General features: G+C 42.4%; 1 protein-coding gene across 1 annotated transcript in view; it reads right to left on the reverse strand.

The window, feature by feature from the left end:
• Nucleotides 1-23,214, reverse strand: part of nlgn4xa (neuroligin 4 X-linked a) — an 82,844-nt gene that overhangs the window by 47,180 nt on the left and 12,450 nt on the right. Inside the window, exon 2 of the mRNA XM_035149740.2 lies at nucleotides 19,344-20,070. Coding sequence (XP_035005631.2) covers nucleotides 19,344-19,794 — 451 coding nt within the window. The 5' untranslated portion in view covers nucleotides 19,795-20,070. The remainder of the gene's footprint in view (nucleotides 1-19,343; nucleotides 20,071-23,214) is intronic.

A 23,214-nucleotide genomic window follows, 5' to 3' on the forward strand; every position in this document is an offset into this window, starting at 1 on the left:
TTGTATCGCCCAAATTCACAAATCACAAGGTGGCCTTCCCTTGTAGAACCATACAGACAGACATCTGTGGACGCGATGGACGCACTGTTGTTCTCAATGTCTGCTTCCAAGGAAACTGTCGAGAGTGCAGTCAGTGCCCTGTGGGTCCATGCAGACAAAACTAATTATAGGGTATACGGATGTCCATACCGCGTGCACCTTCTACTAAACACAAAATGTACGTGATGTGATCCGAGTCGCACCTACCGCGGATACAAAAAGGACATCGCTAGTCTACCTGTACTCACTATTCAGAACACAGACGCAAAAGTAGGAAGGATGAATGAATAAAATGACTGTTGTAATTACTCCACCAGCACTGTGAAATTGTAGATTACATTGAATTTAACACAGGGGCTTTTAAATTACAGGGGATTTCTCCTCTCTGTTTTTTTTTTTTTTTTGGTTGTATTAGTAAGTATGCTTCAGTTGGTCACACTGCCTGTTATTTGAGATTTTCATTGTGTTTGTTAAGGAAATAATTCAACTGTATACTCGGGAGCATGAATGTTAAACATCATCTTGAACACCACTCTGTGCTTCGGTTTGAAAGAGGATGCCTCCTGTCCACATCTGCTATTGCTTTCTCTCCCAGTTGCTGTGGGCCGTGACAACTGGGAAACTGGCTTTGCCGTCTGTTGTGTATGTTGCACCTAAGTAGGCCTGGCAGAAAGCAACACAGCCAGCCAGGCAGGCAGCCAGGCAGGCAGGCATGGGGCAGGTGGACTACATCAACCCCCTCCTCCACTAAAGAACACAGTGAGCTAAGTCAAAAGCAAGTCTCAGTGGCAGGTTATCAATCTCCACGGTGCGATAAAAAAGAAGAGTTCTCGGCTTTACTAACGTGCCTTTGTCATTTTGCAACTCCCCGCCTGCAACCAAGGCCAAGGATGGGGGTTCTACGCACTGGGTCTGAGGATAAGCTGGGGTCCAAGCACTGGACCTGCCCTGCAAAGACTCACTGCAGTTAAATGCAAATCGTCTGATTAAAGCACGGAAGGTGTGGCGTCTGCAAGCTCCCGTTGGAATTAGGACATTAGAAGACGGCCAGCGGAGCAGTGTGGGAAGACAAAACAACCTTGAAGAGGCAGACGCACATAAAACAAGATCGCAGCCATTAAGTTGCCATAGTCTCTAACTGATACACATCTAATGGTCGCTGCAGGCATTTGGGGGCTCAGACGCAACTATTCAGCTGGCTCTCCATCAAACAAACAAGCAAATCGACTGTTACTACCCATCTCCATTGGTCAGAAGTCGGGAGGGGTGGAAAGGAGAAGGGGGACCCACTCAGGGCACTTTGATATAGCAGAGAGATCCCCTGCAGATTTAGAGCCACGTTTTTAACGGCTGGGAGAGGAGAGGGTGGTCTTCGGGCCGGCGTGTCCCCATCCTGTCAGCGAGGAGTACACTTAGAACTAAAGAAATCAAACCCGCTTCGAGTGCTCTTCTCTCTTTCCCTTACTATCAGTGTGTCTCTCACTCTCCGCACTCCCCGGGGCCCGCGGAGCTGCCTGGGTGACTGTGCAGCGGGTTCGTCCCAGACATTCATCACTGCCACCCGAGCCGGGGGGGATAATATATTCCTCCACTGGCTGCGCAGCGTTGCACACATTACTCATCTTTATATGGGTGAGGGTGGTGGGGTGGTGGGGTGGTGTATGAAGGGAGGAGGGAGATTGTTTGGGGGCGTCTATTTGAATTTCCCATTGCTTCCAGTGTTGTCTACCGTTAACGGGACAAATACAAATGGCAGTTAATGGCGGCGATGTAAAGCGAGTGCCCGTGTTGCCCCCCCCCGCCACCACTCAACCACTATCACTGCCATCGCGGCTGTCTGTCCCACCGTGCTCTCCGCGGACTGCAGTCTACTTCCTGTTCAACACATTTCCACTGACATGCCAAAATACAGCCAGCGTCCTCTCTCTCCAGAGTCACGGCAAGTCATTACGTGGCTCAGAGCCAAACAAAAACTTGTCAGGAACATATACACAGCTACTGAAAACAATATAATGACTGTTTTGCATTCTCAAAGTATAGAAAACATGTAAAAATCAAGTGTGTAATTACAAATGAGTATAGCCATAAAAGCAATGCACTCTTTGAGCCCTGTCTTACACCCACAACTCAAGCAACTACAGTGTCTTTGGTTGGTTCAGACCAACACGGTTGTCATCTGTGCGCTGGTCTTGAAATGGGATCGTGAACAGGCGCGTTGTCGGTGCATTGCTATCTTGAGGCACCAAGACGCTGGTCTGAAGTCAGTGGTGCAGTATCTCTATGTTATTTTAAGGGCACGTCATGGAGACAGTAATATGCACCTATGTATGCAGGTGCCTGGTGCATGCTCTCTCCATGTTAAACACACACAAATGTTTCCTCTGCAGAGAAGCATCACCCTGCAGTTGTTTTTTTTTAAGGGAATCGAACATGACACTAAATTATTTTTTAATGCTTTTCAGGACAAAAGCCCACCGATGATTAATTTAGAGACAAAGTACAACCATTCTGAAACACGTGTGTGGTGCAGTGGCCATGCTTTCCAACCTGCAAAAGCTCATTTGAATATGTCCCCACTGGATGTCTACCTGGAGTATATGGAAATAAACTTGAAACATTTTTAAGAAATCATCTGTAACTTTTCACATGCTATATATTAAATACTGTATCCGCTGCAGGAATACTTTTTGAGCACACAGACAGCCGTCAGGGGCCAGAGCCTTAAATACTGTCCATTTTGTTTAACACGCTATACAACCTTATCAACATCCCTCTCATACAGAGGTTACCCCCCCCCCTCGCTCATGCCCAATGCTACCGTGATATATATATATAATGGATTTGTAAAAGTGTATATATGCAGCCCTTGTACTTTTAACTCACCGGAATGATTTATCTATTTTCAAACGAAGCCCCAATTAAAATGTCAAAAGCAACACTTGCACTCGGGACATAAGTGCATGATTATAACCGAGAATAACTGGTTTCAGTCAAAACCTCTGACAGGATCCCGTGTAATGGTAAAGAGCACACTTCCAAAAAAAAGGGGGGGGGTAACGTGGGGATGGAACAGCTCGTTAGGTCCGAGAGAGGCGGTCTGCAGTGCTGCGAGGTTTCTCTGCAGCAGGCGTCGAGGTAGAGGTGGAACCACAGGGGAGCCACAGGAGTAATTCATTGCCACTGCAGATGTTCAAACAGTCGGAGCGCATCGATCCTGCACGCCCTCGTGAAAAAAAGCAGGCAGGCCGAAGCAGTAGCCTGCTCCCTCCAGATCTTTCCCCATATACAGATGTTTTGTCCAGGTGTGCAAAGTGTTGGCCTTTATCTCCCTAACCCTCTGCCAACATCGTCCAAGGCTTTGGGATTTAATGCCGCAATTCCAATATATAAATTGTATTTTTTTCCACACCTTGGTGAGGGCAGATGCTTTATTTAAATTCTATTTAACAACACAGTATCACCCTCCACTGCTCCGGCTCTTCTAATTTGAGATAAACCATGCTACATCTGTTAGATGCAAACCCAATATAAGGTGATGTTCCCTGACCAATGGGATAAACCCCAGATGGGAATTCAAGCTTTGAGAAACTCCCACGACACACCAACAATAATAAGACGGCGCGGAGTTCAGCGTCTCGCTGTACAAACACTGTTCAGCCCGTGAGCGCAGTTGCATCAGGGCTCTCTGTAGCTCTGGAAGGGCTTTGTGAAGTATGATCAAATACCTCTGATGATGTCATGGTGATGCCATCAGGGTATTTTCACTTGGAGCGGGGGGGGAAAGCCTGAGTTACAAGTGTCTTATGCGGGATGTTATTGAGTTACATTAGGAAACCTCTGTAACCTTTCACTGACTGGAGATTGACACCTGTGTATCTAAAGCCAAGACATATGTCTCTCAAGTATATTTGAATGACTGACCAGCTACACTAGGTAATATAAAATGTGAAATGGTCTTTATTTATACAGCACCTTGCACCCAGCACTTCCTCTATCTCACATCACACAGGTATTTGTCGCAAATTCGGGAGTCAGTATCTTGCCCGAGGACACTTCAGCATGCGGAATGTGGGAGACGGGGGTAGAACCGCAGACCTTCTGGTTAGAAGATGACCCGTTCTACCTCCTGAGCCACGGCCACCCACACATGGCATGAATCATTGATTCGACTTCATCTCCATCCTCCCAACTTCCCTGACGCATCTCTTTTTTCTCACTTTTGCCATTCTACCAAATGCTGACTGCATTTTCACTCAGGAGTCGCATGCTCCGAGGTGATTTCGATGATGAACCAAATCATTAAAGCCATGATGGATATAATGACTCCATATAATGTGAAATGTGCTTCTCATCAGGGACAATATCAGTTTGTGAAAGTAGAGCGTGTAGAAGCTAAAACGTCTGACATCAAGTTCAAGGTTAATTAAATCCTATAATAGTAAATCCCTTATAGGGGCAGATGTTGCCGATGAGCTAGAGCAGGTTGTCGACTAATCAGAACACGATAGTCCATGGTTGACGTGTATGTAAAGGAAATCGGTCAGGTGTGGGGAGAAGGTCTCAAAATGAAGCACAAGACATTTATGAAGCAGCAGTACAACAGCTTTGAGAGTTCAGAGTATACAAAATCTATAAAAAAAATGAATATTATACTTGTAGAGGTGTGAAATCATCTCCATGTATCCATCCATCTATCATCTATACCTCTTATCCTGTAAGGGTCACAGCTTGATCCAATCCTAGCTGACGTGTGTCGTGAAATAATTATTATTATTTCAAAGTAAAGATTGAACAATGGCGCATTATGAAGTAAAACATAAAAATTGCATGTTGAAAAAAAAGGTGTACTAAAATAATCCAGGAATTCGGCTGAAAAATGACCTGCAAGGTAAATGAAAATAATAATGAATTCAACTTTTCATTAAATAAGCCGTTTTTTAATATTACATAATTTGCATGAATGTATTGACACAGGAGTTTTAATAAAGCCTTACTTAATTATCTATTTCTGGGCACTTTGACTTAAAGGACCCATTGGTGTAGTGGGAAGCAATTTTACAAGATGGGAAGATGTAGATGTATATCGTCTTACTGTTTCATAAGTGCTCCCAGATCCATCGTGCATTTTCCACTTTGTGATGTTTTTATGTCTGTATAGTTTCTTTGCAGTTTCTTGCATGGTTTGAAAGAACCAAAAGAAAACAAAATGGCCGTCCTGCGGTTGTATGAAATCACCAACCAGTGCAGTTTCAGTCAACATGTCTTTTTTTCAAGAGTAATATGAGGTCACTCTCCCCTTTACCTTTGACAATTAAAATATAATCAGTTAGTATATCCTGTCCAAAAGACATCTGGTCAAAATTTGTATAAAGTTCTTAAGGCTGATTTGAGATACACCCACATTTAATCAGTTAATGCAGGTTTCTGAATAAAAATCTGTACCAAATTTGATCGGATTTGTGGCTTACAAAAGATATCACGCTAACAAGATGAAAAGAATGTTGTGTGAGGTCATCATAACCTGGACCCTTTTGATCTTCGACCAACAAAATCTAATCACTTCATCTTTCAGTTGAAACGAACGCTTGCAAGAAATGTCACCGAATTCCCTGAAAGCGTTCTTGAGATGTTGCGCTCGCGGGACAAAAATAATTGATTGCGACCGTGTGTGTCACTGTGACTTTGACCTTTGGACGCCAACGTGTAATCACTTCATCCGTGAGTCCGACTGAATGTGTGTGCTGAATTCGAAAAACAAAAAATTCCCTTGAGGTGTTCTGAAGATATTGTGTTCGCAAGAAATGGATGGACAGATGGATAACCTGAATACATAAAGCAGCACAGGAGCTCCATATTTAGCAGAAGAAGCAAAATCCCTTGTAATAGGTACATTGATCCGGTCACCTTCCTAAATTTCTAAATAATCATGGAGGCAAACATACCCCATTACATTGCAAATCATTTTCCTCCATTCAAACCCTTTGTTTGAAAGACTGGTTGCATTTTACCCTCACACACACAGAGAGAGCTGCACGGCTAATGCTAACTCATGTAGAAGAATGCACAGTGAGCGCCGTGTCAAACATCGCTCTCTGGAGGAACATCGATAAAACCGCCCATAATAATGTGTTTGAGAAATGTCACTGCTTCGTGCCCACCCCCAAAAAGACAAATGTTGTCCTCTAACTAAAACGTCTCCTGTGGATTTTTCCACCTCCAGTTATGTGTCAGTCCCCACAGAATACCGAACACACAGATGGAAAAAAAACACTGCACCATTTGGTTATTGTCATGCAGAGGAGTGAGATTTTAATTGAAAAAGTAAGAATAACATTTGGCTGCTGTGCTGCTGATGAACAAATTGCCACTGTCGAGACAACATTGGTTAGTGCTCATGCTTCGCCAGGCGATGGAGGACGGAAAAAAAAAGGACATGTAGAAAGGGAGGAGAGGGACTTTTTAAAATGTTAACTCATCCGAGGAGGCAAACTAACATGCAGAGCTGAATTCAGATCGCATTTTTGAGTTGGCAAAAAAAAGGTGAGAAAAGGATTACTGGGACCTCCTTCCTGTTTAGAGGTGCCCTTGTTGCCTCAGACAGGACTCTGCTTTACATGACTCCAAAGAGGAAAGAGGCTGTCACAAAAAAATGAAGAGCTGAGAGGACCGCAATCAGAAGCACTTCAAGTGGAGGAAAAAATAGAGGGCGATTAAAAGGGGTCAAATGAGGTTGATTAAAAAAGAGGTCTGTACGCTTGCTGTCATGCATAAGTGCCAGGCTTTTCTTTTGTTGGTCAAAAAGGGGGGAAAAGATAGAAAAGATACCTTTATTATGGCATCCATTACTGTTGAAATCTGCGCCTTGACTGTTTGAGTCGGCCCCTGGTGTTGAGGAGAAAAGTAGAATAAAAAGTTCTGAGTCCAAAAAGCAGAAAAAAACAGGGTCAGGGTGCTGTGTGAGGAAAAACAAGTGGGAGCGGATTCACAGTGGGCCGACCGGGCCGCAGCGTGATGAAGAGGGCAGAGGCAGCGTGGCCGGGGCCCGAACAGCAATTTGTGACAGTTCCATCTGCTAAAAACAAATTGGCCACACTAGTGGGATACAGACTCTCATTAAGCGTACTGTCAGTGCGCTGCAGCAAAGCAGGCCCATCAGTCAGACATGAAGAGCTTACGTTACTCGGGAGTGTTGGATCCACAATCAGGTTGCATTTTGATGGTTCTTTCATTTGAAGACATTAAAAGTAACAATGACATGCATGTTATTCTGTTCAAATCTACTGTCGCAGATGAGATTCATTTACACGAACACTGCATCTTCCACCTGTTGCTAAGCTAATTCAACGGTTCAACGACACAATATCACTTCTTTATTTGTTTATTGTTATTGTTGCATGTAATATTGTGCACAGAACTTTTTATAAAAACGCTGTGTTCATCCCAACTGGTTTATCTGCAATGGAGATTTTATAGTCAATGTTTTCATGAAATGAAACTGAATTAGCTTTAGGTTTGAATGACTTACTTAATTGGTACATAGATATATTGCATGTCTGTTATTTCGAAGGACTGTTAAGCAATCAATGCAACCTTCAGACTTACGTTCATAACTTTTATTTTGAAGACAGTTTGCTGAAGAGGAAGTGACTCTATGAATGTTATTGCCATGACAGATCAGCATCTGCGACTGCAGGCAATTTACAATAAACATGGCGAGTGTGAAGTCACTTAGATGAACTGTTTGCAAGACATGTATTCCACATAGAGACAGACTTAGCATGACCTTAAAGAAATATTTATTTAAATACAAACCACGACCTTTCCTTAACCTAACCCGACCACGACCATTCCACCATCTAAACTGTGTTTGTTATCCTTACCATGAAGGTAAAAGCCTGGTATACCTTCCCATGGATCACTCATATATGTTGTATCAGAGTGTAAGGTCAAGTGACGTGTTGCTCCTCCAGATAAACATGAAGAGCGGCCAACTGGCTGAGCAACATCTGAGATGCAGTTTTTTAAAAAAAAGTACCGTTTGGGTATTTTGGCTCATTTTGATTGGGAGGTCACTGCTCCTTCGGGATCCAAAGGCTAATTACTTGCAGGAATCCATTTTGTGCTTTTAGACAACCACCTCTCCCTGTTATGTGTGAGTCAAAATCTTTTCTCGAAGGGCTGTCCCAATTCGTAGGGGAGGATTTCAACCACGACCCTTTGTGACTCCGTTCCACGGGGCACGACAACCCTCGAAAAACAAGGGGCAAGGCCGAAGGGTGAAATGGGATTTGGCCATTTGGTGCCTCTGTTTGAAAGGGAAACTGGGGCAAACAGCTGCAGTGGCGGAGAGCACTCAGACCAGAGGTGATGGTCTGGGCTGAGAGGTCTGAGAAAAGAGCTGCACCCCCCCCGTGCTGGAGAGTGAGAAGAGAGAAAAGAGACACACTTCTCCTGAAAGAAAAGTGGGAAGAGAGAGGAGAGGGGAGGGGAGCTGAGGTTTTACTGGCCTGGTGACATTGTGGCTCCAGGGACAGGTTTCAGGCTAATGTTCAACAATATGTTTTAATATATATATATATATATATATATAGCAATTCATTCATATTTTTAAAAACTTAAATGCATTTGTGTTTTTTTGTTGCCATCTATGATGTGACTAGTTTACCCAGTCTAAATCTAAAGCATTGATGTTTTCTTCCCTCTGATTATTAATTTCCTCATGAACTTTAAAGACACAATATACATTTTGTGTGTAAGTAGGTAACAAAGCTTTCAACTCGTTCTTTTGCGTAGAATTTTTTTTTTTTAATTGCTGAAGGTTTTTTGCCTCAGGTGTGGTTATAGAGAAGGTAACAGTCTTCGGTGGTTTAACGGATCAAAGCATACGATTTTCAAGAAGCTCCCATTTTATTCACGGACTTACTTAACATATTATTTTCATTGTTTCGCTTGTAAAATTTCTTGTCGAGTGCCAACAGATGTTCTTTTCTCTACGCCGGTCAACACGCAATCCTGCTCTTTTCTAATCTCACATAGAGCCGATCTTTATAATACCTTCATGAATTCATAATGCAGGGCTTTTATGTGTTTCTGGATAAGTGGTTTGTCGCTTCCTCTGCAACAATGATGCTAAAAGGACCATCACCTTGTGTGATGATCTGCAGGGAATTACTACTCTCCTGCCTGTGTGCTTGTTTGTGTGTGTGTCGGTGTGTGTGTGTGTGTGTGTGTGTGTGTGTGTGTGTGTGTGTGTGGTTCTACTCATCTGTCTCACTCTTCTCTCTGTTTAGACACTCGCATTTATTTACTTATTAATCGACAGTGCCAGACAGGGAAGTGAAGTGACAGTCAACAGACTGCAAGCAGTTACACATTGTGTCACCGCGCCTCCCCCTTGCGGAGTTTGAGTGATCATTGTGAATAATAGTTGAACTGTCAATCAAGAGACAAGGGAGGGGGGGGAAATCCCAGTGGGCAGCCATATTTGAGGAGTTGGCTTACAGAAGATGTTAATTCATGTTTAACTAAAAACCAAAAAAAGTCATTGGCCAAAACCTGTAAAGCTTAATGTAAAATCCGGAGATTTTGTCGTCAGGTCTTGAATCTATTTACTGACAAATAATAGCATATCACTCCACTCAGCGTTTCTGTATTGCTAATGGGAAATAGTCTTTATTTTGATTGCGCTTTTCTAGTCTTGGAAGAATTGTGGGGTTCAGTATTTTGCCCACGGACACTTCAGCAAGCGGAACGGGGGATACTGAGATTGAACCATTGCTACCCGCTCTACCCCCTGAGCCACAGCCCTTTTGTTCTCTGCACTGGACACCTGGCTTTCACTGGACATAGATCCATGCCCATAACTGCCCTTCAAACCGGTTCATTTCATTTTCAACATTTCTTTTTGTGAACAGTTTAAACAAATAAGATCAACATCTTAATTATTCTATAGACATTTGTTCATTGGGTTTGTTTAAACAACCCCAAATCCAGACATGATACAAATGAAAAAAGAGGGGCTCCATTATCCCTGCTGCCTAATAATCCTTGAGCTCTAAAACTGAACACACTGTATCATCTGTACATCCTCATCGTACCCTCCATGATGAATGCTAGATCTGTAGCTGATCAGCAAATAGTGGGAGAACAGCTCTCAACAGGCACATTATGTGGCAGCATGGCTGGGATGGTGGAGTGTTTGCACAATATAGCTGCTCACCGAGAGAGCAAGCTGCACAAACACGGGCTAGTGCCATGTCAGTGTAACCCAGCCGAGCATGAACGGCCACATCTGCTCAGCCTGGTCACTCACTCACACACACTCACACACACACACACGCACACGCTCAACATACATCCAAGCTTAAATAAATCAGTATACTGTAGATGAATAGCCACACCCACGGCCTTATGAAATCAATATTTCACAGCAATTTTTAGTATTTGGCCAGTGTAGCTTTACACCCACAATACATGCGACTGCTATAAGCATGTTAGACAACAATTGGAGTGAATGAAGGATAGGCTTTAATTTAAGGTATAACTAAAATTAAACACTTGTACTTGAGTTTTGAGACATTTTATTTTCGGAGGTTGCGTCTCAGCGTATATAGGTGCAAAGAGTGGACCTCTACAAGTTATAGAATAATAACATACACATTTTATATCTCATGATAATAACCTTATGTAAAAGCAATTCACACTGAGTGTTTTGAAACTATGGGGATTGTTTTTCCAAGATAATAAAGCAAGTATACGGTCAAAAAAATAAATAACAGAAGTAAGGATGCGAGTATTTTTTCACTTAAAGACAAGCAAATACTGTTTGCGAGAGAACACGAGTTTGATCACGATAAAACACACATTCTTAAAGAAGAGAGGTGGAGGAATAGTCCTGAAAGTTTCCATGCCGATCTGTGTCAGCTGGTGTCACGCAACGCCATGCAGTTCTCCAGGGCTCCCTTGAAGGCAGCTCTACATGTCACAAGATCACAGGCTCCCGAATGTAACATCCTAACTGTGGTTTTATCTCTGGCATTTGATGGGAGCGTTGAGCAGAAGGAGGGAAGAGGAGTTTATGACACAGATACAGCGTCTCTCTCTCTGCTGTGTTGCAACCCAGCCTGAAGTCATTTCCCTAGGTATGACTGACTTGTAAAGAAACGACAGCTTCTTTCCTTTGAGCTCCACGAGGCTACTTACTGCGGAAAAAGAGGGCCAGGAGAGGAAATCTCCGGTATTAGTGAAATGTTGCCTTTTGACAACATCAAGTGGGTTTGGTTATGCAGATAGTGTAGGCGGAGTGACAAAAGGTCCAGGCGTGCGTTTTACTCCCTGAAAGGACCCAGGCTGTGGCTGCGATTTCATGTTCATACATAAATCTTGAATCTGAAAAGTTCAAAGGCTTGAAGGAAATTCGAGCATTTTACCATATGTGCAGCAGGTGCGCTTTTCAATCCTTTTTCCGAGGATCCGGTCTACATAGGAAATAGACGTACCTCGCGAAATGCTGATGAGTTCATTTTCTGACTTCTTCGTGAACTCACTTATTATCATATGATGGGAAATATTCTTCTCGCAATCATCGATAAGCCTGATTGTCTCTGTAGCCCTCTTATTTGCTGAGACGTGTATTTTGAAACGTCATTTTGATGTACTGTATCTCCAAAAAGTTAACACACACAAAAACACAAACAAACACAAAACACACATGCTTTCAATTTAAGTTTAGTATGTGTGTGTGTATATACTCGTTTAACCAAGTGAGTGGACAACGAAATCGGAGGTTCTTCGACAAAAATAAATAAAATAAATACGGATACATGTCCAGTGTGTACAGTCATGTAGTGTCTTTTGGGGAGAATATTATGGTTATGCAATAAGATTATGATCTCAAGTTATGCATGACCTCGTGAAAAGGCAAATGTCAGCTGCAGCTTGTAAAATCGCTACGAGCAAATGCTCTAATGCATTATATAACAAAATGTTCCTATAAATGAAGGAGTAAGTGCAGGAGACCTGGATGAGTCCAGGTGCTTTTACGATAGCTTTCTGTAAGAGCAGCTGCACTCAAAGGACCTGATTTAGAGAGAAACTGTAAAAGTGGATTTCCCTTGAGTTTTTCGATTTTTCTGTAGTTTCCGTTTTTTTTGGTTACGTACTTTGGGTGCTGTATTGCTTCCAGGCAGAAACATTAGTTTCGCGCCAGATGTCAGGACTAGCATCTATGAAATTATGGAACTCTGCACAGCAATAAACTGATTAGTTAAGTGCATGGTGTGGTACAACATCCTCATCTTTCATATTATAATGCACTTATGTCCTCCATAAATTGCTCTTATTTGATAAACGTTGTGCAAAAAAACAGAACGGTGAAGCTGAAGTGTGTTTATATCGGACAGTGTCTTTCAGTAGTGGAGGGTATAACTAATGGCCGTGTTGGTTGTGTGTTGTATGTGAATAGAAAATCTGGCAACTGAACAAGGACACAACATGTTGACTGTATAATGTTGTGTATTATGGGGCCCCAGGGTAAACAAAATGTCACCAAGCACCTGCACCTACTGCTGCCTGGCCCCTCTGTGCCTGTTGCCTCCAAGGTTGAATGATTAAACCAACCAATGCTCCTGCATGTGCCAAAGTACCTGGCCCCAGGTCAGTTAGAGGCATATCATAAAAAAACTGCTTTCTTTACATGATCCATGTGAGAACAATCAAAACTGGTCTAAAAACGTAATGCTGGAGAAACTCTACTGTTTTTTTTTACATTTTCACCACAGCAAAAACTCCAGTATGGAATATTATAAATGCCTAAATTAAAACAAATCAATAATTTAATAAAGTAAACAAAATACATGCTCATATATGTATTAAGAGAATAAGATTTTCAGTGATGGTTAAATTGACGTCGTTTTTTTTTTATATCAGTAAAATAAACATCATCTTGTTATTAATTATTGCAATTATTTAATGTAATTATCCCATCAAATGATGCTTTCTATCTTTAATATTTATATACAATTTTCTAAAACCTTAATTACACAAAGTGGAAAATAGGAAGTTGATGTTAGTTGACTTTATTTCTTATTACACATCAGGGAGACTGTGAGTCAAGCACAATTTTGGATGATAAGGTTCACCAATAAAGTGGAAGTGCTGACTATACACCCAACACAATTACCTAACCACTTGATGTGTTTGGCATGGAGATGCAGGTGAATAAACTAAACAGCAGTGCCTAGAAAAAATGCAGTGTTAGAGCTATTTCCTTTCTCAGTTTTCCTCGGTTTACCTCATTCCATCTTTGCCCTATAAAGTGGAGCAACGGCTATTTTAATTTAAGGAACAGCTCTCTCCGACACTGCACAAAAAGCTGAAAATGTCTTTTTCGGTTCGCGAGCTCGGAATAAATCAGAGCTGGAGCCGAAACATTAAGCTGCTGGTAGTGCCTGTGGAAGGGAATATGGAAGAAACAGGTCGCTGTAACACCACGCTGGGTCTTACATTTGAGGCAAGTGTGGAGCAGTAAAACAGAACTAATCCAGGAGATGTCGACAATTAAAAAAATGAAGACGAGGGCCGCCCGTGCTATTGTCTCCCTCTCGGAGAAAGCCCCCCCGAGGAAACATCTTCACTCTGATTAATTCACTCAACAGCAGCATGCCACCTCCCCAGTCAAACTGATAAAGCCAGCCTCACGGCCTCAACACCACACACACACACACACACTCATACAGATACACCGATCAGTCGCAACCAAATCAAAATGCAAGTGTTTTCAGTTCTGTGGCTTATCAGTGCACTGTGTCGTACATTTAAAGGCTTCAACCGGAACCACGAGTTATGTGATTTTAAAAACGCACAAACGCAGAACCTTATCTAAACCTGCCTGTTTTGCTCGGTGCACCTAAAGTCTGAATTATTGCTTGGCATTAGTGAGTCCCCCTCAAAAAGGTGAGGTTAGAAAACTTAACATTCATCCTACCTGGTTAATCTGCAATGGTGATTTGTATGGTCAATGTTTTTTTTTTAAATACATGAACTATCCCTTTAAGACACACTGCCTAACATTCAACGTGTTCATATTGAAACTATGCATGTCAAATTGCTTTAAACTCTGCACTTCACTTTCTCAACACAGATAGGCATTAGTGGAATTAAAAAATCATAATTAGATATTGCTTTTTAAGAATTAACTTTGGAAAAAAATGACACCCGTTTAAACGCAGAGGCTAATTGGTAGGAATTACAACTAGCCTCTCTTTTTACTATCACACTTTCTTTATACCCACAAATGATACGAGCCCTTGAGCATTTCAGCGGCACGGCCATGTCTGGCTGGCCTCTGAATTGAGCAGCAAATCTCAAAGGCTATGATAATACAGTCATTTCAGTGTCCCTGGAGCCGGCCATAGTGGATTTCCCCTTTCGACTCAAATCAGATGACAAAGAATAGGAATTGCTTAATCTGTCAACCCACTCGAGGTGCAGTAAAACTATAAATCTGTCCCTGATCCTCGGCTGGCTGGATATTTTGACATTAAACCAGCTTTCTGAAAAGGCCAACATGGAGGCTATAAAGATGATGGGCAGTGAGGGGAGCTCTAACTGGGACGGACATGTCACTCCCAGTGAGCTCAGACTGTAGGGACATATTCTTTTTTGCAAAACAAAAGAGTCAGTACGAACGGATAAAAGACTCATAACAGGAAATATTGTGATCGAAAAATGGAATTCAGTACATTATCTGCACCGACAGGTTCCTCTTTGGTCCATTCATCATACCGGGAGCATTGAGCGTGCATTTTTTTTCCAGGTAGAAACCTAGTAACTCCACTTTGGGTGGTTTTAATGTGCACTCAAGCCTCTGTGCTGTGGTTTTCCTGCAGGTTCATCTTACCTCCAAACAGACTCCCATTGCTTTAAACAAAACCCATTAAATATCCATTAAAAATAGCTTATTGACACAGGGCTGTCTGGACTTACAGTATGTAGTGTATTGTGTTTCAATACCTGCTCTGATAATAGAGGTGGAATTGTGTTTCATGTGACACCAACAACAATTTTCTAATGAACATATGTGAGTCGGTTTCACACATACATTAGAAGTGGTCACAAAATTAACAGTCCTTTTTTTTTTTTATTACAAATGAATCAAGTGTTTTCATATTATTATCAAGCAAATTTGTAGCAAACCTATATATTGTGTAAAACAATTTCATAAAGGCGCATTTCCACCAACAACTTGGAGCCACAAGGGCTGAGGTATAGACTTATATAGCTGTAGTAAACAGGAAAAGTAGAGGTCACGAACCGGAAACTAAATGTTTTTGAACCACATGTTTAAAAAAATACCAAGGGACATTAAAACTTTCTTGTCATGTCCACCTTCCGCTCTGTTGCTAGGCAACATCATAAGGGCAGGACGAGCCGGTAACGGCGATCACGGACTCCCTCTTTAGACCTTTCGGTTCGGCCATCGTGGTTTACGCGGCCCACAGAGGAGGCAGTCGTAGTGGACATTCAACTCATGTGAGTTAAATATTCACAACGTCAGAATTTATTCAAAGTTATTATTCTCTCTCACACCCCTGTCATTTCCCTTTGACTGGGGCTTAACGTGGGCTAGAAGGATCTGACTTCCAGCACCTTCAATTAATATGTAAATAAATGTGAGTGTTCAAACAGGGAGCAGAGTTAGACAGATGAACGAACACACACACACACACACACACACACACACACACACACACACACACACACACACACACACACACACACACACACACACACGAGAAAGCCCATTCACTGCAGATCATCATACAGGCCAGAACCACCACAACCAATCAAGCTTTTTCAATGACAAAAAAGTATGTTATTGATAATATACAGTACATTAACAATTATATATGTATATAATATGACATATATATCATATGTATTTGAAAATCTTCAGTTTCAGCATTAATTTTCTAAATTGTCGCTGCAAAAATGTATGTTTATGCACCATCCCCAATTGGTATGTAATAAAAGGCAAACGGAAGAAAGAAGTGTTCTTCAAAATGTTGGCAAAAAAAACAACAATGTGAAATGTTTGCCTCTGATGCTCATCACAAAGAGACTGATGTTTCTGCTCGGCTGACGATCTGAAGTAGCAAATACAAGGAATACCACAGTTAAGCTTATCATCACCAAAGTACTGCAATTCAGTGAAGCACAAATAACACCATGGAGTGTAAGCACTTGCATCCTCCACCTCACCCGCAATTACAACCGTCCACTTGAACGCGGAGCGAAGCACTCAGAGAAGCTCGTGCTAAAATGTGCATTTCCACAGCACCAACAACAGTGCAGCGGAGTCATGTCTATTGATCATTTGTTTAAATGCCGTTAACCTCCGCGTGTTGTGTGTTTGCGTTCAGGAAAGAGGGGGAATTAGAAATAAAGCCACTTCCTGCTTCTCTCATTAAAGGTAAACAAAGCCACTGTATCCACTGGAAATCAAGGGTTTTCCATCAGTGGATGAAATTGGTTAAAGTGACCAAACTACATCTGATAATGACTCTAAGATATAGTTTAACCCTTTTCTAATATGACTTATTTCAAGGTGAAAGCAAAAGTATAATTTATGGTTCGCCACGTCACCCAACCCTACAAGCTCATACAATATTATACATCTCCCTGATTTACAGATTATTATTATAATTATTTTCTGGCAGGGTTGGTAGTCATGCTGAGACATTCCATGTGCACACCGATGCAAGCGCACACTGCAAGGTAAAGTTGTTTACATTGATGGCATGCGATGGAGGCAAACACCTGAGTAATTAGCTATTAATATTTCAGTACTGTTTATTTATTCACATGAATTGTTGTGAAGGAACCTGTGTTTATTTTTGATGTGGTTGATTATTCATACGCGCCGGCTGTGGGAGCGAGAGAGCGCCCGCCCCTTGCTAAGTAGGTGACTGCCGCAGCTCTTGCATCTTGCTAGTTTTAGACGGCACTAAGCAAAAGGCTTTGGTGCGGTTGCACCGTGAACACCGGGAAACGGGGGCTGCCTCTCCCTCCCTCAACTCCGGTAAGACCAGTGTCATTTCATCTAATTGTGAAGATGAGGAATAAAATGATATTCCTGATGTTAAAAGTTACATCCCCAGTGTGATTGATGGTTGTGCCTGAGCATGTCATACCACAGCTCATCGCCTGAAGAGCATTTTGGAAACCATAGGAGGGGGTAACGGAGGAAATAATTGCTCTCACAGCCTGCTTGAGGTGCGGAGATCAATCAAACGCTCATCCCAAATTTGATTTGTTCAGCTTATAATCACAAATCACGTTGTGTCTCATAAGGCTTAACACGGTGTGTGACCTCTGCCCTTAAGATCACCGACCAAAACAAGAGCCATGTGTTTATTGAATAATAGCTCATGCAGTAAAGATCTGCCATACAGCTGAAAAGGAGCAGTCAACAGTTACATAGGGCTTAAATATGACAGCGCACTCGTATCCACGGACCTTCATCTGGGCTGCAAAGTTACGGAGGGGTAAACAACTGTCTCCAGCCACACAGCTGCACAAGACAAGGGAGAGCATGACGCGCTGGCCTTGGTTGTCCCTGCAGGACCGGAGCAGCACGCCAGCACAGCAGGCACGGCCGCTGTCTGCTGTGAGGCTGTAATGGAAATGTGTGTCAGCACAGCTTGGCATGGACAGCAAAAAGGGAATAACCCAGGCCCATGGGAAAATGATATTACTAGCTTACACCACTATTGGCCATTGTCAGAGGGAAAGGCATGTAAAAAGGGCCACAAAAACAAATTGTGTTATACGTACAGGATTTTTAAGCACGGGATTTATTGTTGCCAGTGGAGAACAATGTTTTTTTGTTGTTTTGTCTTTCTTTTCTTTTCTTTTTTTTCGAGATACTGAATCATTTGAGAAAAGCCCCCCCCCCGACTGTGCACCGATGAAGGATTGTGAGATTATCCCTCTCCTGCACTTTTTAATCTACCATGTACCCAGAGAGCTCAAACTAAATTTAGCACGGGGCTGTCAAGGGTCTCAGCCATCCTTCCACACTGTCCCGCTGCTTCCTAAAACAGCCTGCTCCCCCTGACCCTCAAACACTCCAGGTTATGTTCAACACACAGGGCTTTTTTTAAAAGGACAAACACTGAGAACCGCTGTAGGGCCGAGTGGAATGGGTGCAGTGCTCGTCTGTTCCAAGTGCCACACCAACTCCGAGTCACGAGTGCTGGCTCACACAAGAGAGTGGAGAACATAAGCCATTATAGATGAGCCTTGCCGAAACCTCACACTGTTCGCTACTTTTTGTTTGATTATACATCACTTATAGATAACTAGCACTCAAATCTTAATACAAAGCAGCATTTGGACTGTCGGAGCTCTCGGCACTTTGACAAGAGGCCCTGCATTTCCTCTCAATTCGGCTGAACCGTTGTTCACTGGCAAAACCAACAGATCTTTGAGGAAGGTAATTACAAGGGAACAGGTTGAATTTTTTGTAAAAAAAAGTATGTCCCATATGTTAAGTACGTAGTTTTTAGAATAAAGTACCTTTGACCAAAAGATTCGGACAAAAATCACAGCTGAAAGGAGCTCAATCATGTCAAAGTGGTTTTAAAATGTATTGGTAATGCGTTGTTTTGTTCGTAAAAAGGAGGAACAAAAGCTCTTTGGGGGAAACGTTGTCAGTGTTCCTTCCCTCTTTGTTGTGTAGACGTGCATGTTAGACTGACAGCTGAGTAGGCAGGGTGGAAGAGGACTTCTCTGCGTGCGCAGAAGGAAAATTAAAAGCACTTCTGGTTAATTAATGCTTGTTTGTGCTGTCGATAAAAAAAAAGGTCCATCCTTTTCCTGGCAATCTTTTCATTCGAAACATTTATAGGGAAAAAAAAGCGTGTATCACTGAGGGCAAATGAACCACAATTTGCAAAAAACAGCAGAGTAGAAAGTATGAAAAATGATGAATGAATGAAAACAATTATTACAGTTATTTAATTAAGAGTGATGAGCTATTTAAATTGTAGTTATTATGTAGTTATTAGTTATCACTTCAAACAATGGCGATAACATTAACACACCATGATTCCGCACCAGTGGGTATCGTAACAAAAATCACAGCTTTGTCAAGTGGTGCTGGAATCTTAGCCAACAAATAATTGTGTGTACCATTCTGTAATATACTGCCTCAAGTTCATGGTCGACCTGCACAAGCAAGTGCAGAACAACAACAACATAGAAGGGACATGACGGGGAGAAGACAGAGTCGGTCGACCTACCGTCCTCCGTGGGGACGTAGATATTCAGGTAAAGGCAGTCCTCACTCTGCTCCTGCACGTAGGTTACCAGTGTATCCAAGTTGGCTGTGAACCACACAGGGAGCATGTCATTGAGCAAAAAGCGGTCCTCTAAGAACTGAGGACAAACTGGAGCAAACTGAGTAGCATTCCTGATGCCCGGCCAGGACATGGGTGACTCTGGCGGCTGAAACCTCCGCTCGCCTGTCGGTGCCAACGCATATGGGATCCCCAAGTACTGCTCCACTGGTCCCAGGATTTCATTGGGTAATGTAACCTTCACTCCCCGCAATTTCCCATAATTGGTGGTGACCACTGGGTGCTGCTGGGCCTGAACAGTGGCCACACAGACGGACATCAGCCCTAACCACAGCAGAAGGTTGGCCTTGGCTGTGGAGCAGTGCACCCATGAATGTCCTCTGGGTACTGACATGCTCCTGTTGTGCTGAGCTTGAGCCTGGCAGGTTGTGGTTGAGGTCAACCTCGGGTCCTGGGCGCGGCCCCCTGCCACTCCACCGGAGACGCTGCTCCTCTTCAGACTTTGAACTGAGAGAGGGAGCCCCCGCCAAACAAAGCGGCTTTCTTAAAGCTCCCCATCCTGAGAGTCTGCATGGAGACCGACTGCTGCTGTATGACTCCCTTGTCCCCGAAACGAGAGAGAGCCTGGGGCCGGTCTCGGGTTACCTGGGCTCCAGCTTGATGGGAACTCCTGAGAGAACAAAAAGAAAGCAAACAGTTGATTGAATATACCATTATGAGTAATTACTGTAATCCACTTATCCATATAGTAGGTGTACGACAGTAATTGAACGTGTTTGTTCATCAATGCTCAATAGTGTTGGTCAACCACTTAGATTAAGACTTAAATATTTTTGACACATAGAATGGATTGCCAATATTTTTCATTTGCAAATCCGTGGTGCCTTGAGGACACATTAATTAATACAAGGGACGGCATTACATTTCATCTAACACCACCAAGAGGTGACAATTATTGAATGCCTCCAAAACATTGGATAAATTGCCATGAAACTGCCATGAAATCTTTGGTCGCCAGAGGATAAATAAAAGACTTTGGTGATGAGCTGCCGTGAAACCCTCAGCACACTGGAGACATGTATGGTCTCTAGAGGACAGATACACTACTCTGCTGATTTCCTTTATTTTCTACCAGAGCCCTCTGCTGAGATTTGTTTTTTAAATTTAAAAGACAAAATCTGGACAAATCAACAATTACCGTCCATGTTAAAAGATATAATATTCCTGGCTCCGACCCTTTGACCAGATCTACACCAAAATGTGATGGCTTCTTTTTGGCTAATGTCCCATACTTCCACCCCGGTTCATGGAAATTTGGTTCAGTAACCTTTGCATAATCATGCTGAGAACATGCTTGGTTCAGTAACCTTTGCATAATCCCGCTGAGAGCTGACCGACAAACTGTCAGGGGGAAACGTAACCTTCTTGGCACAGGTAAAAATGCACCGTGACTCTGATCAATTGCAGCCCTCTTGTGAATCCAATGTTAATCCAAGGAGTTTATGATTAGCCAATGTTGGATATATTAAAATACATTTGTGCAAATAAATTAAGCTGCTTTATTTAGTTTGTAAGTGACAGCACTAAGACTTCCCTATCCACCCACATTGTCACGTTGGAGAAGCCTTGAAATGTTATATTGTCGTTATATTGTTTCGAGATTGTTAATTTCTGTAAATTAGGCAGGCATGATTAGCAAATCTGCTGTTGCTTGCATGGCTCAGAACTCTAAGGATTTTTGGAAAGCTACCTTGTGCTGGCAGTCTATGCTACAGCTGAAGCAACGGTGAATTATGTCAAAATTAACCTGTAAAAACTAATTGCAAAGCTAGTGGCGGCCTGTCGAAGTCATGAGATTGGTTGAAATAATTTGAGGACAGATAAGTCCCAGGCTCCTCTGTGAGGCACTTTTGGAAAGCCCCGTTTCAATTAGAAATCTGCTTTGTGGGCTCGGGGGTGTCTCATGGACAGTTGTATCAGAACCAGATGGCATGCAGCCCCATTATTCAATTTCCTGATGGAGCTCTCACCTCATTCCACTGCCCCCAAGCCTTAATATAATACATATCTCTTTTTTTTTTTTCACATTTTAAGTGGTTTGTGTGGGGGGAAAAAAAATCTCACACCTGAGTTGAAAAATGTCGATTAACTGTCCCCCTTACTCACATGAATAAATAAAAAAGTAAATACTGTGTGCCACTTAAATTCGGGCCAAATCAATAATTAAATCTTACAATGACCGGCACTGACTCCTTTCTGATATCAAATATAAATGAAAAAGCTGCATGAATAAATTACTGGAATTCTGCTTAAAGAGCCAAAGTACATGCCAATCTTTGCAGGCAAGACATTTAAACTAAACAGTTTTCAAACAAGGATTAGCGGAACCGAAAAACAGAAAAGGATTCAAGCTGTTCCTGACTAGCAGTGAGGATTTGTCTTGTGTCTGCCTGGGACTGCCTGCCTGGGACCACACCAGAGACAAGAAACTGCCTGCTGAAAATTCAGTGTCATGCATCGGTGTGGCAGCGTTCCAGAGCCGGCTGAGTTTGATATCACCCTGGAAAAGCTATTTATTGTGTCTTAGTATGTTGGAGCAAGGGTGTGACAAGGTGGGTGCAAGGACTGAAGTACTTTGTCACTTTGCTACATTGCATAATAATATAACATTATGATATAACAGTGAAGGGGACCTGCTTGGCTTTTCCTTATTTTCTGTCACATATGTATTATTAGTGTAGTCAAATAATGAGGTCAAAGTTTCCCAGTGAGACAAAAGCCCATGAATCAGACTGTTCTAAACACCACAGGCTCCAATATTTGTTTCTACTTTTGTCCCAATTCCTTTACCTGCTCCAGTACCAGCTTGTTTCCCAAAACTTTATTGCAGTGGTAATGTATATATTTAATGTACTCCAGCATATAGGTTTACTATACAATCATTTGGCGACAAACAAAATACATATTTTAACATAAACATTTGTATGTTCTGACAGCACCTTTTCTACTTCTGTTGCCGTTTTATCTCGTTTCCCACATGTACAGCTATTAACATCCACTGTTATGTCACACAATAAGCAGGTACAGCAGCCTGCAGTAATCTCTGTTGCTGCGGACGTCTGCACTGTCAACTTTCATGTTTTGGGTCGGAGTCAGGTTTGAACATGTACTGGCTAACAAGACTTGGGTCTTTATAGTTCCAGACAACATCACTTCTAAGGTTTCTCAGTGTATTGCGTTTATTTGACCAGATGACAAATCTACTCTCACAAATATTGGTGCCATTTTTAATCGGGGCTTTGTATTTCTAGCCACACAACATCTTGATTTGACTACAGAACTCCTCGTCTCCCCTCAGCAAGTCATCTCCAGTAAGGCCGCTGACCGAATCCAGAGAGAGTGACCCACATCACATCCGTTCTCCATTCTTTACAATAGCCTCTATTTCATTTCAGGATTAATTTGCAGCTTTATCCATCTTTGACCTGCTTCTACCTCACATTACCAGCATGTCACTGAGCCAAGTCGAATACGCCGTGCGATGTGAGCCCACGTGTGACGTGTTTTCTGAGTCACATGACTTTTCAGCTGTGTCTGAGGACTGATCAGTTGCTGAATTCCGGACATGTTAGACATTTTGATCGGCTGTCTTTAGGCTCAGAGTCACAAGTCAATTCCTCCCCAAAATCGGCACATTTTCCTTCACTGCATCTGCGAGAAATGGCAAAATATAATAAAAGGACGTGCAGTTCATGGCTAGAAGCAATTGTGCTGCAAGAAAGACAAATAACAAGATAAAGGTGTTCTTACAATA

The sequence above is a fragment of the Hippoglossus stenolepis genome, chromosome 24 (genome assembly GCF_022539355.2).
Source record: "Hippoglossus stenolepis isolate QCI-W04-F060 chromosome 24, HSTE1.2, whole genome shotgun sequence".
Lineage (NCBI taxonomy): Eukaryota > Metazoa > Chordata > Actinopteri > Pleuronectiformes > Pleuronectidae > Hippoglossus > Hippoglossus stenolepis.